General features: G+C 47.9%; 1 protein-coding gene across 22 annotated transcripts in view; it reads left to right on the forward strand.

Annotated features, from left to right (window-relative positions):
* Window positions 1-14,369, forward strand: part of CACNA1G (calcium voltage-gated channel subunit alpha1 G) — a 146,463-nt gene that overhangs the window by 79,574 nt on the left and 52,520 nt on the right. For 13 of the 22 annotated variants that reach the window (XR_005628241.1, XR_005628240.1, XR_005628242.1 and 10 more), the window contains exons 13-19: window positions 740-854; window positions 1,546-1,701; window positions 6,037-6,105; window positions 6,989-7,015; window positions 8,869-8,962; window positions 9,542-9,729; window positions 9,952-10,398. Coding sequence is in view for 19 of the 22 variants with exons in the window: in XM_039716014.1 (XP_039571948.1) it covers window positions 740-854; window positions 1,546-1,701; window positions 6,037-6,105; window positions 6,989-7,015; window positions 8,869-8,962; window positions 9,542-9,729; window positions 9,952-10,398 (1,096 nt within the window). In the remaining 3 variants the exon portion in view is untranslated. The remainder of the gene's footprint in view (window positions 1-739; window positions 855-1,545; window positions 1,702-6,036; window positions 6,106-6,988; window positions 7,016-8,868; window positions 8,963-9,541; window positions 9,730-9,951; window positions 10,399-14,369) is intronic. The other 9 variants (XM_039716016.1, XM_039716023.1, XM_039716019.1 and 6 more) reach the window with 3 other exon arrangements.

Genomic DNA, 14,369 nt, shown 5'->3' on the forward strand with positions numbered 1-14,369 from the left:
AGAAATGTTACAAGCAGGTTTGGCATATCCCTGTATTTTTAGATTTTGGTCTAGATTTTGAGAAGAGCCTTCCTCTTTCTACAGCCAGCTGTGGTGTTTGGGCAATGCAGGCACTGGGAAGGCTGAAGAGAGACAGTCTCTTCCAGGGCATAATGTCTCTTCTTCCAGTGAGACTCCAAAACTGCCATTTGCAGGTGTGGTGCTCAGTAGAGCTGTAAATAATTTGATTATTCAGATTACTAGCGGAGAGCACGGAAAAGCAGATTATTCTTTTAGTATCTATCCATAATGAAAGGTATTCTGTTCTTCTGTCAAAATTGAAAAAGCTGTTTTGAGTCCCCTGATATGTCTTATTCAGGCATTTCACAGAAACCCTTTTTGTCTTCCTAATTCATTTGAAGCATATTTTGCTGAAAATGTGTCATTGCAAAACAGAAAGTCAAAACATTTTGTTTAGAAAATGTTGAAAGACAATGTTTTGACTTATAAAAAATGAAGCAGAAGAAAAATAAGGAGCAGACATACTTTTTGGTTGAAACTCCTTGACAGATTTGACCTAAATTCACAACTGATTTGCGTGATCTCAAGGCATGTTTTTCAAGGAACAAAAGATCCATCTTTTTAAAAAAAACATAAACAGGAATTGCTCAGGTGAAATCAGGAGAGAGTCACCCTGCTGTGTGATTACTGATTTGTGTGGTGGTCCTATTGTCAAGCCCCTGCTTCCTGTCACTTGCAGCATCCTGGGCATGCACCTCTTTGGCTGCAAGTTCGCTTCGGAGCGGGATGGTGACACTCTGCCCGACAGGAAGAACTTTGACTCCTTGCTCTGGGCCATCGTCACTGTTTTCCAGGTACAAAATGGAAAATACAACAACTGATGGGCATTTTGAGATCGCAAAGACTTGGGGTTGTTTTCCAACGCATCCAGGAGAATTTAGTGAAGCCCCATGCCATGGAAAGGAGATGACCCGAAACCACAAGTGCAGGTTTATGGAGGCTTTCAGACTGTTTTCCAGACTAAATCAGAACCCTGGTGAGGAGGGGCTGCCAAGTCAGGAGACTCTTGTGTTTGCAGGGTATGGACTGGGTGGGTGAAAGTAAATGTAGAGGGAAGGGATGGAAAGGAGAAGGTCAAGACCATTTGTAGTGGTATTTTGACAAATAATGGAATCTGGTTTAAAGCCAATACATGCAGTTTTTTTGTTCTAGCAGCTCTGGGCCCTTTAACCCTGGGATGTGTGAAGGACTTAAAGTCCCTCTGGCTGACGAAAGGAAAGGTCTGAGCAGTGTGATGTTACCCTCCCTTATGGCTGTCCCTGGACATGGGGGACAGGGCAGTTTGCACAAGGTCCTTGCTGGTGGTTGGGAATCACAGTCTCTCTGGTTCTCTCTCTTCTCTGGCTCAGAAGGGATTTATCCTCTTGTGGTTACAGCTACAGTGGGAACCCTAAAAGCAGGATGCTTGTCTGGCCTATCCAGAGCGTGGATACCCAGCATCCTATCCTCCAGTATCTCCATAGTCTTCATATCCTTCCTCTGCAGATTTTGACCCAGGAAGACTGGAACAAGGTCCTTTACAATGGCATGGCCTCCACCTCATCCTGGGCTGCTCTCTACTTCATCGCTCTCATGACATTTGGGAATTACGTTCTCTTCAATCTGCTGGTGGCCATCCTGGTAGAGGGTTTCCAGACAGAGGTAATGTCCTCATGCTTGTGCCTTTGCTTTCTTCTCAAGTTTTAGGACCTCCAGATCCTGGAATCTGATTTCTGAGGTGGACAGCAATACCTTGACAGAAGTGGTGTGGGAAAAAAATAGGGTAAATTATTAGGTCTTCTTATTTTTTTAACTTCTTTTGTTTCCGTAGCCGTGGTGCAATTTAATACAACAAACCCTCTAAATGAAGGGCATAAATGAAAAGCACTGTTAGCATTAATGCAGGAGTGGGAACTGAGGTGTGAGTCAGGCACTGCGGATGGATCACTGCTGTGACAGTCTCTTTGAAACAGTTTTCACCATGTTTGTCATCCAGATTAAAGGCCCCTCCTGAAAACTTACACAGGCTGATAAGAGATTAGTGACATGATTATCTTTTTTCATGGTATGCGTTTACGGAGCTCTTCCCATTTCCAGCCCTGCAATGCTCTGTGTATTTTAAAGTACATGATTTCTGATTTCTGGTCTCTGCCATCTGCTTCATCTCAATGGGAGCTTCCATGAGGCATCCTGCATTGCTGGAGGCTTTGAGGGGACACGTAGGCTTGAGCTCAACCTTTTTTTCCATCCTACTGCCAATCCAGCTGTCCAGCTTGGAGTGGGTGTGCATGTCACCTGGTACCCTTCAGAGTGGGGACCTGTGATGCTCACCTGCTCCTTGCAGAAGTTTTCCAGCTGTTCAAGAACACCCATAAGGGGAGGGGACCCTTATACCCTGCCTGGGGCGTTGGTTGGAGAGGTAAATGCAACCTAAAACTCCTCACTAGAATCTGCTTATATGGCCTGTGCTTCTACACACTATCTCTGATTTTTTAAAGCATTCTGGGGTGAAGAAATATTATATGAGGTTTGTTGCATGTGTGTTATAATATCCTACCACCCTACAAACAGAACAGTTTTTATTATCATTACAATTTTTGAAGTTTGGAGTTAAATTAATGGAGTCATACTAGAATATAGCAAGAAGAATTTTTTTTTTTGTATCATCTCTCTCTTTCTACATGTTGGTGCCTTTCTTTTTTAATTGTTATTGTTGTAGCTGTTTCTGTCTGTAAATGTCCCCCACCATTCAGCCAAATGGACAATCACTGCTGGGTTCTCTCGAAGAGCAAAATGTTCCTTTGCCCAGTTCTCTCAAATACCAAAAATGTTCCCTTGCCTGAGTGAGAAGAGGTACAAAGCTCCTCGTCTGTTCCTGATGACAGCTTTGAAACCCAGCCTTTGTTCAATCTGCAAATTGATCTTTGAAGGTCACCAGCGCAGGAGATCACCTGGATCTTTGCACCCACTATGCAGAGAAAAGGACACAGCCTTTAAATGCAGCAGCCAATTTGCCAGCCCCTGGCCCTCAAGGGAGGCTGACTCCTCTGCTCCTTGGCTCAGTCTGGTTTTCCATGCAAGAACATGCTCCTGCTCCACCACTGCAGCGTGCTTCTTCCTGGGCAGCAAATTGTCCCTTGCCTTGTGGCCAGCTGTGCCATGGTGCAACTCCCTGTAAAGTCACGTCCTGGCTTCATGTGTTGTGGTTTTATTGCAGTAATGGTGTCCTTGAGGGTATGGCTCCCCTGGAGTCAGGGAATTGCCTGCAGCACTCCTCAAATTTGCTCTTGGCTGTTTTCTGCATCAGGGCTGCCCCATCAGCTGCCCCCATGTCTCCTCTGCCAGGGCAGCGCGGGGCTGCTCCAAGCCAGCTCCAGGATATCTGTGTAAGCTGAAATGTGCTTTAAGTGCTGTGTAAATCAGGGAGGAACCTTGGATTTAGGACAGCACTGGGACAGCCTGAAGCCAGTGATGCTCATGCCAGTGCTGAGGTGATCACAGGGACCAGGAACCAGTGCAGCCCCCAAAGACCAAACCCGGGTTGTCAGTCCTGCACAGACCTGAAGCCAGTGATGCTCATCATCATCAGTGATGCACCAGTGCTGAGGTGATCACAGGGACCAGGAACCAGTGCAGCCCCCAAAGACCAAACCCGGGTTGTCAGTCCTGCACAGCCATGACAATTTTGACAAACTCACACCATATTTCTATAATTTGTGACTCTGATTACACTGCTGTTTTATATGTCAGGCTTTGATGATAGCTTTTTCATAATAATCTTCCTTCCACGTCCTCGTTATTCTGGGTTCTCTGCATTCATCCAGTAAGGTGCAATGGCACCAAGAGAGCCCTTGGCTTATCCCAGGTTTCCTGCAGCAGACTGGAGCAAATGTCTCTGGAGGTCAGGCCCCAGGTCTGGCCTTGCTGGTTTATGTTTATTCAGCTTTGCTGGTGTGTAGCTTTGTGAAAAGATCACATTCTGGTTTTTGCAAGCCAGCACACAGAGGATCCTCTCCTAAGCAGAATTAATAGAGAGATCATCTCTCCCTGTAAACAAACCCCAGTGTCTAATGCCCGTGTCTGCACTTGCCTCTTCTGAGTTGAGTTTGTTGGGATTTTTTTTCCATTCTCCTTGAGATTTCTGGGCTGAAACACAATCCTGGGGCTGCTGCCTTTATCTCCCTGGTCCTTGAGTGCCTTTCCTCAATCCACAAGCACGTCGTTAATTTTAGTGCATGGCTTTGCAGCCCCAGTTGCCAGGCAGCAGATGACTATAAGCAGCTGAAAAACTAAAAGGGCCTCTTCCAAACTTTAAATACAGAGCAATATATTTTGCAGGATTGAAGTGGAGGAGTTTTTTTTCCCCATTTTTCCTTTAATTTGGAATTAATTCCTTTAATTTGGAATGTTTCCTTTAACCAGCTTCTCTCATGCAAAAGGCACAGGCAGGACTTTTTGCCATGTGGTTATTTTTGACTGCACATTACCTGATTGAATTGGACCCTGGTGTTGGTGCAGGGAAGGTGAGCAGGGGACTCTGTTTGATTGGGCTGCTGACTGGAAATTGCTGCGTGCCCACTCCAGTGCCTGCCTTGGAGACTTCTCTCTGAAGCCAGGAATGACTCCTCGTAGGCATAAAGCTCCTGTCCCGAGGGAATTCCTAATAGTGCTGTCTCCAAGGTGTATTTTTCCATTGGTAATCCTCCCACTCTGTGTCCTGTTGTCCCCATCTGTCCTCACTTGTGGGTTTCATCCTTTCTGTCCTTTGTGCCCCACTCCCTCCCTGGCACCCCAGGTCCTCCAGCCTCTCCATCTTTTCTCTGCAGGATGCTACTTGCTTTCTAGAGGTAGCATCCTTGGGGAAATACAGATGTTCAACTTCTTCTGGGCTTTTGCCAAAGTGAACAGTCAATCTTCCTGCAGGAGAGATTTTTGGATGGTGCTTTTCTTGCACCCCTTGCCTATTGCATTCCTGTTAGCTTCAGTGGGATTTTCCTAGCAAAAGGAAAATTTCCATCTTTTCCCTTTAGATGGCTTTTCCATGTTTCTCTCTGTTACAAGCAAAGACTTTAAGTTAAGTGTCCATCACATTGCAGGCAAGACTTAAACTCTTCATCCCAGCCTAGGCTGGGATGAATTTTGTAACCATTTAACAACCAGAGGAAAGATCCATCGCCCTGTAGGCAACAAATTCAGCTGGTGGGATAATCTGTGCCCTACTGCTTCAGCATGGAGCCTCTTGCTGCCCCATGGGAGAGGACCAGGCACTGCCACACTGCTGAAAAATGCTGAGGAATACTGGGAGAGCCACCCCTGAGCAAGGGGAAACACAACAAGGTGAAAAATTACGTCTATTCTCCAAGCGAACAGGGAAAGGCTGGCTTCTGGTGCTGTGAAATGTTGGGGTCATGGGTGTGGCAAAGTTTCCCAGGATGGGGCTGTGCCCCCCAACTGCAGAATCCTGATTTAAACGGGTGTTTCCACTAACAGGGCTGAGCAGGGATCTGAACTCACTGCAGACTGTGTCTCTCCTTAAATTAGGCATTTCACCTGGAAGAGCACTGATATTATGTTAATCAAACATTCATTAAAAGCCTCCATTGCTGCTTAATGAAGGCATAATAAATAAAGATGCTATTATACAGCTGCAAAAAAAAAAATCATGTTTTCAGTAATTAGCTGGTGTTTCATTAGCACAATTATCACTTAGGAGCTGAAGAAAACTCTCTTCGAAACACTTAATTTAAAGGGTTTAAGGCTGGTCCCTTCAAAGGGCTTCTTTCTACCTGAGATCCCACTCTCTCCTTGTGCTGAGTGGAATGGATCCAGTGCCTGGCTCTCCACTGCAGCCACACACTGCCCTCCTCCCCCTTCCCTTCTGCTTCCCTGCCTCCTCTCCTGTGTTTTTTGATTGCCCACTCAGTCCTGCTGTTGAAACTGAAAATTGAACCCCACCTTCCCCTTCCTCCCTCTTCCTTCCCCCCGTTTCTCCCTCAGGAGCTCTCCAAGCGAGAAGAAGCGAGTGGGCAGTTAAGCTGTATTCAGCTGCCTGTCGACTCGTCGGGGGTACGTACGGCGCATCCCACCGCCACCGTGCTTGTCTCTCTCGTGGTGCCTGGTCACACACCGTGCTGCTGTGCTCATCGTGGTAGCTGTCATTCTTTTGGGGTCTATTTGAGTGTTTTGGAAGTGGTTTTTTTTTTTTTGGTTTTCCGTTCTTGTCGTCCTCATTGTTGAGTCAGCCCTGATTTTAAGTCCCTTCCTTCTCTGAGGGACCCGGGTAAATTAAGGTGGGTGCTTCAAAGTGGCTGATGTGGCTCCAGCCAACACCACTTTCTGGGTGCCTGCCCTGGGGAAGGCTCCCCAGGAGGCTGTCACAGCCTCTCCACGGCACAGTCACACCCCAGGGACCTCTCTGGGGACATGGATGGTGGTGCTGATTGCAGGGCACGCGTGCCAAGGCTCCCTCATGCAGGTGGGGGAGGATGCCCAGCAGTGAAGGGACCTGGAATCAAACCTGTTTTGATAGGGCTGTGTGTGTGTGTGTGTTGATGTGTGTGTGGGAGTCCTGTGCTCTGCAGGACAGGGTAAGACAGCAGCAGTTGCACTGTGGGAATGCTGAGATGGCCAGTGCAATGTCACATTACAGGATGTGCAATGGTCCCCTTCAGGTCCGAGGAAGCTGTGGATCTCTGAAGCACAGCACACCACAAAGCTCACCCTTCTGCCAAACTCATGTCTCTTTTTACCACTCACTTCCCTTTCTGTCTTTTCCAAGAAGCCTGGCTTTTTCCTCAGCCCAAAAGCCCTTTCCCCTTGTATCCCAGTGTGTCAGTTCCTTTTGGTACAGGCTGGTTTAGTTGTTGTACTGCCTGGTCCAGCTTGACATACTCTCATTTCCCAAAAGGATTTTAACTCCCTGTTCTCTCATAACCCCTTTTCTATCCAGAAAGGCAAACTGGGAGTGCAAGAACAGGTAACGGGCAGCAGCACCAGCTGTGAGATGTTTGCCTGCACCGTCCCGAGTCTGGCACGTGGTGTTTGGGAGGGGATGCTCACTGCCCTTCAGACATGGGGTTTGGTGCTGGGGAAGGGGGTGGGAAATCCCCACGTAGTTCTGCTTTTCTCTCTCGGCACACATCTCATTGTGCCCCCTTAAAACTTTCCTTAGGGCTGTTGAAGAGCACTCCAGGAATATAAATCATGATAAATTCTTCCCAGTATTTATTTCTTTTTAATAACCCATTAGGGAAAATGAGTAATTCCTGGCAGGCCTGCTGACAGGCTGAGCTGGGAGCCTCTGTGGGGAGCATACCTGGAGCCAGCTGGAGCCCCTGCTCACACAGAAACTGGATCTGACTCCAGCAAAGCTCAGGCCAGCCTGACTTTACTGCTCCCCCTTGCAAGGTGCATTCCTGACCTTGTCAGACTGCATCCTGCAAGAGGAGCTTCCCTGAAAAGCACAGAAATCCTGAATCCTCAGGGGATTTTTGAGCCAACACTTCACATCACACTCTCTTTTGCCTTAAAAATAACTCTGTGTGTCCAGCCTGCCTGGAAAAAATATCCTTAATAATTTAGTGACCCCACACTAAACAGGGGAGAGTATTGGGACTCATCCCTCTGGGGTTTTGATTAATAATGAGGTATGGGGCGCTGACCTCATGATCCTGTGTTGGATTCATCTCTTCCTTCTGTCCCAGGCTGGAGTCCTTCTGAGATTTTAGAATCAATGGGTACCCTAGCACCAAACCTCAGCAGTGCTGGCCAGGGCTCCTGTGGACGCAGCTTAGCCTTGGTGGGGTTTTCTGGGGCTCCTGGGCTCTCACTGCTGAAGTGAGGATCTGCTTGGCTTCTCCCATCCCAGCATCTTCCCCCACCTTCCCACCTCTTCTCCATTGTGTCAGGGCTTGGTGCCCTTTGCCAGAGCAGTGGTTTCAGCCATGAATCCTCCTCGTTTTGGATGGGTATCAGTCATTCTGGCGAGCACCTCTGCCCCTCTTAGGTGTATCCTAACTATACCACACCCTAAGTGCCTTTCTGCAGTGCCAATGGACAGAATCAGGGTCTGTGCCACAAGACGGAGCAAGAACCCAGGCACCATGCAGAGAACAATGCTCAGCATCATCTTCCTCTACCGGAGGATGGATACCTGCCAGAGGAGGCAGGCCTCGCTCAACAACCAACGTTCAAAATGATACAGCAGAATTTAAACCTCCCAAATGATCCAGTGTAAATCCCCAAAACTCCTTCTTCTCTTGTGTGTGGCAGCTGGGAGGGTCCCTCATGGCAGCTGATGTTGGGTTCTGCCACCAGGATCCTCTCTGTGCTGATGGGGCGTCCATGGACATGTCACATTTTTCATGTTGGAAGTTCAGGGTCTGTTGTGCCCTTTCTGAACCCTGGATTGCTCCACCAAAGCATCACTAGAAAGAGCCACACCCAGAGAGTTTTAGGTGTATAAATTCAGTGAGATTAGTAGGATCATCTTTTGTCCTCAAATTGTTCGTCAATATTGGTCCTTCTCTAACATCTGCCACATATGCAATTCCAGCAGCAAAAATTAAGCAATAGTTTGGTTTTTCTCCTGATCCCTTTCTGGGACCATGTTCAGAGCCAGAGGCAATCCGTCTTCCTGATAGGAGGTTAATTAGTCTGTGGTATAAACCTGTGCATGCATCATTTTGTGGAAGGTGATGTTGCATCGTGGTACCAAGTTCAGTGGATCTGTAAGGTGTGGTGTTGGACACAGGAATCCATATTTGCAGAGGGCTGTCCGTGCACTGTGGCCCCTCAGACTCCTTGCTGAAGCTTTCTGTTTTGCTCCAGGGTGATGCTTCCAAGTCTGATTCCGAGGGGGATCTCTTCCCCCACAGCCTGGAAGAGGAGGGAGAACTTAAGAAAAACTTGTCAAATCCAGCCTGTGAGTAATAACCCTGGGAGGACAGGCCCTTCCACAGAAATCTTGCTTTGCTGTGAAAACAGTGTGTCCAAAAGGAAAACCCCCTCCTAGAGGAAATGCTGTAGTCCCAGTTGTGTCATGCTTGACTTTGCAGCAGGCTTGGGGTGGGATTGTGGGAGGCAGGCAGGGAGAGACACGATTGCATTTGAATAGTTAATTTCCCCATCAAGCCCCAGGTCTGGGCTTGTTTGGTGTCTCTGCTGGAGGAGTTTGGAGAAAGAGGATGGAGGGAGTGGGCAGGAATTTCCCAGGGCTGCAGCTGGTGGGTGTTGATTGGAGGTTGAGGGGGCAGCAAGTGACATTTTGGGTGTGCTGTCCTCTACCATTGATACCTGATCCCATTGACAGCGGATCCCATTCCTGTTTGACATCCCCTTGCTGGGCTGAACGACCCAATTCTCCAGAAGGTCTTTCTGGCCCACATCCCCCAGGTGCTCAGAGCAGAGCCTTCCCTGTGCAGCAACTTCACCTGCCCACGGGCGGGCTGCAGGTGTTCCCCCTTGAGGTGTGACACCTAGAAACCCTCCTGGTGTCTTCCAGTGACGGCCCTGAGCGACCACCCGGAGCTGAAGAAGAGCCTGACCCCACCGCTCATCATCCACACGGCCGCCACGCCCATGCCCATGCCCAAGAGCGCGGTGTTCGGGGACGCGGCGCAGGGTTACGAGTCCCGCCGGGCCAGCGGCGTCTCCGTGGACCCCGTGGCTGTCCATGAGCTCAAGTCCCCGGTACTGGCATCACCTCCCCCTGCGGACGCTCAGCGCGTCCGTGGGGCTATCCATCCATCCATCCATCCATCCATCCATCCATCATCCATCCATCCATCCATCCATCCATCCATCCATCATCCATCCATCATCCATCCATCCATCCATCCATCCAGCCGTCCCCGCTGGCCTGGGGCGGCTGGCACGGATCTGACGCGCTCCCTGTCGCTGTCCTTCCCGCAGCCCAGCGCCCGCAGCTCCCCGCACAGTCCCTGGCGTGCCAGCAGCTCGTGGAACAGCCGCCGCTCCAGCTGGAACAGCATCGGCCGGGCGCCCAGCCTCAAGCGCCGGGGGCAGAGCGGCGAGCGCCGGTCCCTCCTGTCCGGGGAGGGGAAGGAGAGCTCGGAGGAAGGGGACAGCTCGGATGAGGAGCACTCCAGCCGGGCCGGCAGCTTCAATGGCTCTCTGCCTCACCGCATGGAGTCGCTGGAAACAAAAGGGTCCTTTGACCTCCAGGATACTCTGCAGGTGCCTTCCCTGTATCGGACCAGCAGCATGCACAGCACCAGAACGTCTGTCTCCGAGCACCAGGACTGCAATGGGAGGACCTCTCCAGGTCTGCTGCTGCACCAGCTCCACCTGGATGAGCCCCACCAGCATGGTGATGACGGCGATGATGAAGGTAGCATGGTAAGGAAGTGCCACGTTCTCATTTTAGGTTTTATGACTTGTCAAAACAAAGCTTGTCACTTTCTTGGGATGCACAAGTGGGTGCAAAAGGGATTGGGTCTCACCATCACCACCAGACTAGACAAGAGTCACCCAAGAAGGTCTCTAGGTAGTGGATGCTCTCAGAAATGGGATTGGTATCCAAGTAAGTATTACATGCAGTATCAGATGGCTCATGGTAGAGACATCAGGGTAAAACTGTCCAGATTCCACTAAACCATGCAGACTGAAGGCTATTGGAAGTACATGCTTTTAGGGGTTCATTTTTGGTTTTCTTTTTTGTTTTTGTTTGTTTGTTGTTTATTTTTTTAAAGCAAAACAGGTAAATCTCCCTGCTTTCCAGTTATTATTCAGTTTTGTGCCTCCACATCAGCATCAGAAAACTTCTGTAGGCAAAGAAAGAGCATGGCTTGGACTCCCATCCCCATGGTGGCATTAGTGCCGTGGAGATGGTGGGAATTTCAGAGGCTCTGCATTAATTTCCATCTGAAGAGGCATTTCACTGATGAGTGTCTCTTTCACAGGCCTGAAAATTGTCATTTAGGAAATATAAGCTGAAAAGACTGCAAGTGCAGGGAAGGGATCAGGGTTCCTAGTCCTTTGTTCAGATGGATGTTTGTATCTTAAATGGAAAAAAGGTGAATCTGACTGCTTTTCCAAAGTCATTTGCATGACTGGCATAGTTGGGCTTGAGTTGGGCACAAGGGTGTCGCAGTTCTGGCTATCATGTGTGCATTGGGGCCAGTTTTGGACTGTTTCCTGCTTGTCCCAGGTTATCTCTTTGTTTGATTATACCTTGTTCCCAGATTTAAAAGTGTGATGGCCTGATGTGTCACTCCCAGGGGCGACTGTTTCTTTTGGGGAAATAGATGGGGTTTGGTAGAGATGTGATGGTAGCAGGGGCTGCTCTGAGAACAGAAAAGCTGCAGATTGAGGACATGATTTTACTCTTTTTCACTGACTTCACTGAATGAAAATGGAGCTGGGATCATGTGAAGGGGAGTGAAAGGTGGCATTGACTCCAGAGTCCCCTGTTCCTTACAGGAGGAGGAGGAGAGTTAGTGCTGGCAGAATGGAGTCACTCAGCCGTGAACCGCCTTTGCAAAAAGCCATTATCCCATTTCATCTCCAACGTGGATCCTCAGCCTGGGATTTTTACTCATTGTCTTAACCTGCTTTTTAACTTTCATAAAATAAATTGAATTTTTAAGAAAAGGAGCAGTAATTATTTTGGAAAAAATTCCCACTATTAGAAGTGTTGAAGAGACCATGCTCTTTGTTGCTGACTAGGGTTTTTTTCCCTCATGCTCAATGTCTGCTACTTTTCCAATCATCCTACCAGTCCCTTCCTTTTTCCCCTCAGGATCAAAAGCCAGCAGTCCCCCTTGTGCTAGGCATGGTGTGATGAGATGTGTCCCTCTTCTCCCAGCCAGTGCTGACAATGAACTGTTGAATAAGATTTTTAATTTTTATAATCTGCTTTTAGCATAAACCAAACATCACCCTCTGTGCATTGAGCTCTGGCTGTGGAGGGTGTAATCACCTTAATACCCTCCCATTAATAGTCAGAAACAAATGCCAAGGGGAGGAACTGACAGAATAGGGGAAATAAATTGTGTCCTAGCCCATGGGATAGCCACAACTGGGATACCTGCAGCTAGCTGTGCCTTTCCCATGCTCTGAAATATGTCTTCTCTGCAAATCAGTAAACCAGATGGATAACAAGATATTGCTTAGATTTAAAAAATGAGCCCCCAGGTTGCAGGGCTTCCCTCTTCCCTCCTGACATTTGGGGAGAAACTCTGCTCCTAAATTAGCCTTGCTAAAGTTGGGCAGGGGGAGGGGGAGAATCACATTTTAAATTTAAAAAATGAACTACAAAACTACCCGTGAACAAAAGAAGAGAAGAACTTGACTATTACTCAGATCAAAGTAATCCTAAATATGCCCTTCTACATCAAAGCTTTGCATCCCTCCTTGCTGCCTGGATTTGATTGTCTCTGTGCAGAAATTAAAGGAAGAGCAAAGGCTTCATCTGGATTTCCCAGGCTACTCCTACATTAGTGCAGCTCTGCTGCCTTCGATGAATTTCTTTATTTCTTCAATTATTTTCTTTATTCTGAATTTCCATCTCTCTGAGGGGCCAGAATCAGGCCCCTGACAGCTTCTCTCCCCAGGACTAGGAAACCAGGGGGCTGAAATCTGTTCTTTATTGCATCACTGCAGACAAGAAGACTCTCACAGAGACACTGATCCACAGATTTCTTGGGTTCCCATGGCTGTGACCAGGATCAGGGATCTGCTGCCAGGTCTTTGTTGTTTCCAGCTGCTGGATTTTAGATGCTTTTGGGTGCTTTCTACCCAAATTGCTCAGTGCTCACTGCATAAAGTAAGGAAAATATTGAATATGCAACCAATGTGTCCCCTCCTCTCCAAAATGTCACTGCATTTTGCTATTTCAGCTCCTTTTCTTTGCCTATTCCACTTTTTCTCGGTGGGGTATGGTCCAGCCATTCCCAAACCCTCTCAGCCTGTCCCTGTTGCATATTAAAATTAAATGATCAGGTCTCAAGCGTCTCTGTGCCGCTTCCAGCTTGCCTGGAGGTCCTCTGCTGCTCACAGAGCATTTTTCAGCAGCTCCTCCATCCTTATAATAAATCTTTTATAAATCTAAGCCTCTTCCTTACTCTGAGGAGTGCATCAGTCATCTTTTATTGCCAATTGCCTTCATCCTACCCTCAGAAGTGCATTAATATCTGAAATTCCTAAAAATAATAATAATACTTTTAAAAGCAGCTATTTATCAGCAGCTCTCATTGCCGTGGGATTGAGGGGCTTCATTCCCACTGCTGCCTGTTAGCACCCAGCATCTTCCCACATCCTGGCTCCTGCTGCCTCTGGTGAGGGATTTGGGTGGGCTTACCCAGGGAGATTTTGTCCAAGTCACTGGCAACTGAATTAAAGATTAGTTTTCTTCTCCCCCACATCTTTGTTCATCCTGTCCAGGTGTGGTTTATGAACAAATAGGTGTGATTTAAGCCATATAATTGATATATTTGAACATAATGCAGGCTTGAGCAGCAATCAGCCCCATTGTCAGCACTTGGAGCCTGCCTGGACCTCGCTGGGAAAGCCTTGGCCAGGGCTGAGGCTGGAAACACTCTGGGTTTATTTCACAAATACCTTACTTTTGGCTCAAGTTAACTGAACTGTGCTGTTTCCACTCCATGGTGGAAATACGGAGTAATTCCTGTGAGTTTAGGTTTCTGGGGATGTGCTTTGCCCTGCTCAGAGCAGCTGGGCTGCAGCCCCAGCTGAGTCCTGGTGCTCACCCTTACTGTAACCCTCTGAACAGAGAGCCACGATGGGAGATCACTTTTTGCCTTTGTTATCTGATTTAGCCCATTAACTGCAAGCTGCAGCAATTAGCCAAACCCCAAAATATCTTTGGCATTAAAATTGGACAAAAGGAACATAAAGAATCATTCTCTGCTGCTGACACATTACCATTCACTACAAATCCCCTTGATAAATACCAGAACTGCTTTGAATAATAGATACTTCTGGAAACCTTCCAGCTCACAAAATGAACTGGACTGAGTCGTAGCTATTACTCCATGTCCAGAGGCTAGGGTAGCAATTGCTGCTCTCACCACAGCTTTGAGCAGACACCTGATTTTTATCCATTTATTTACCTTTGTTAAATCTATGGATAATTGGACTAACCAGGCTGCTTGAAGGGATAACACAACCCCAAGGATGCATGCCCTGTTAAATACAGTTTAGAGAGAAGGGAGAAGTTCTGGCTCTTTGCCTGAAGCTGGAAGAGATGTGAGAACATCCAAGACAATCAGAACCCCACTGGTGTGTGGTGTGTGTGTAGAAGTTGAGGGAAGAATGGATCACTGAAGGAGCAGGGTAGAAAGCTCTAA

The sequence above is a fragment of the Passer montanus genome, unplaced genomic scaffold (genome assembly GCF_014805655.1).
Source record: "Passer montanus isolate IOZ18808 unplaced genomic scaffold, ASM1480565v1 scaffold35, whole genome shotgun sequence".
Classification (NCBI taxonomy): Eukaryota; Metazoa; Chordata; class Aves; order Passeriformes; family Passeridae; genus Passer; species Passer montanus.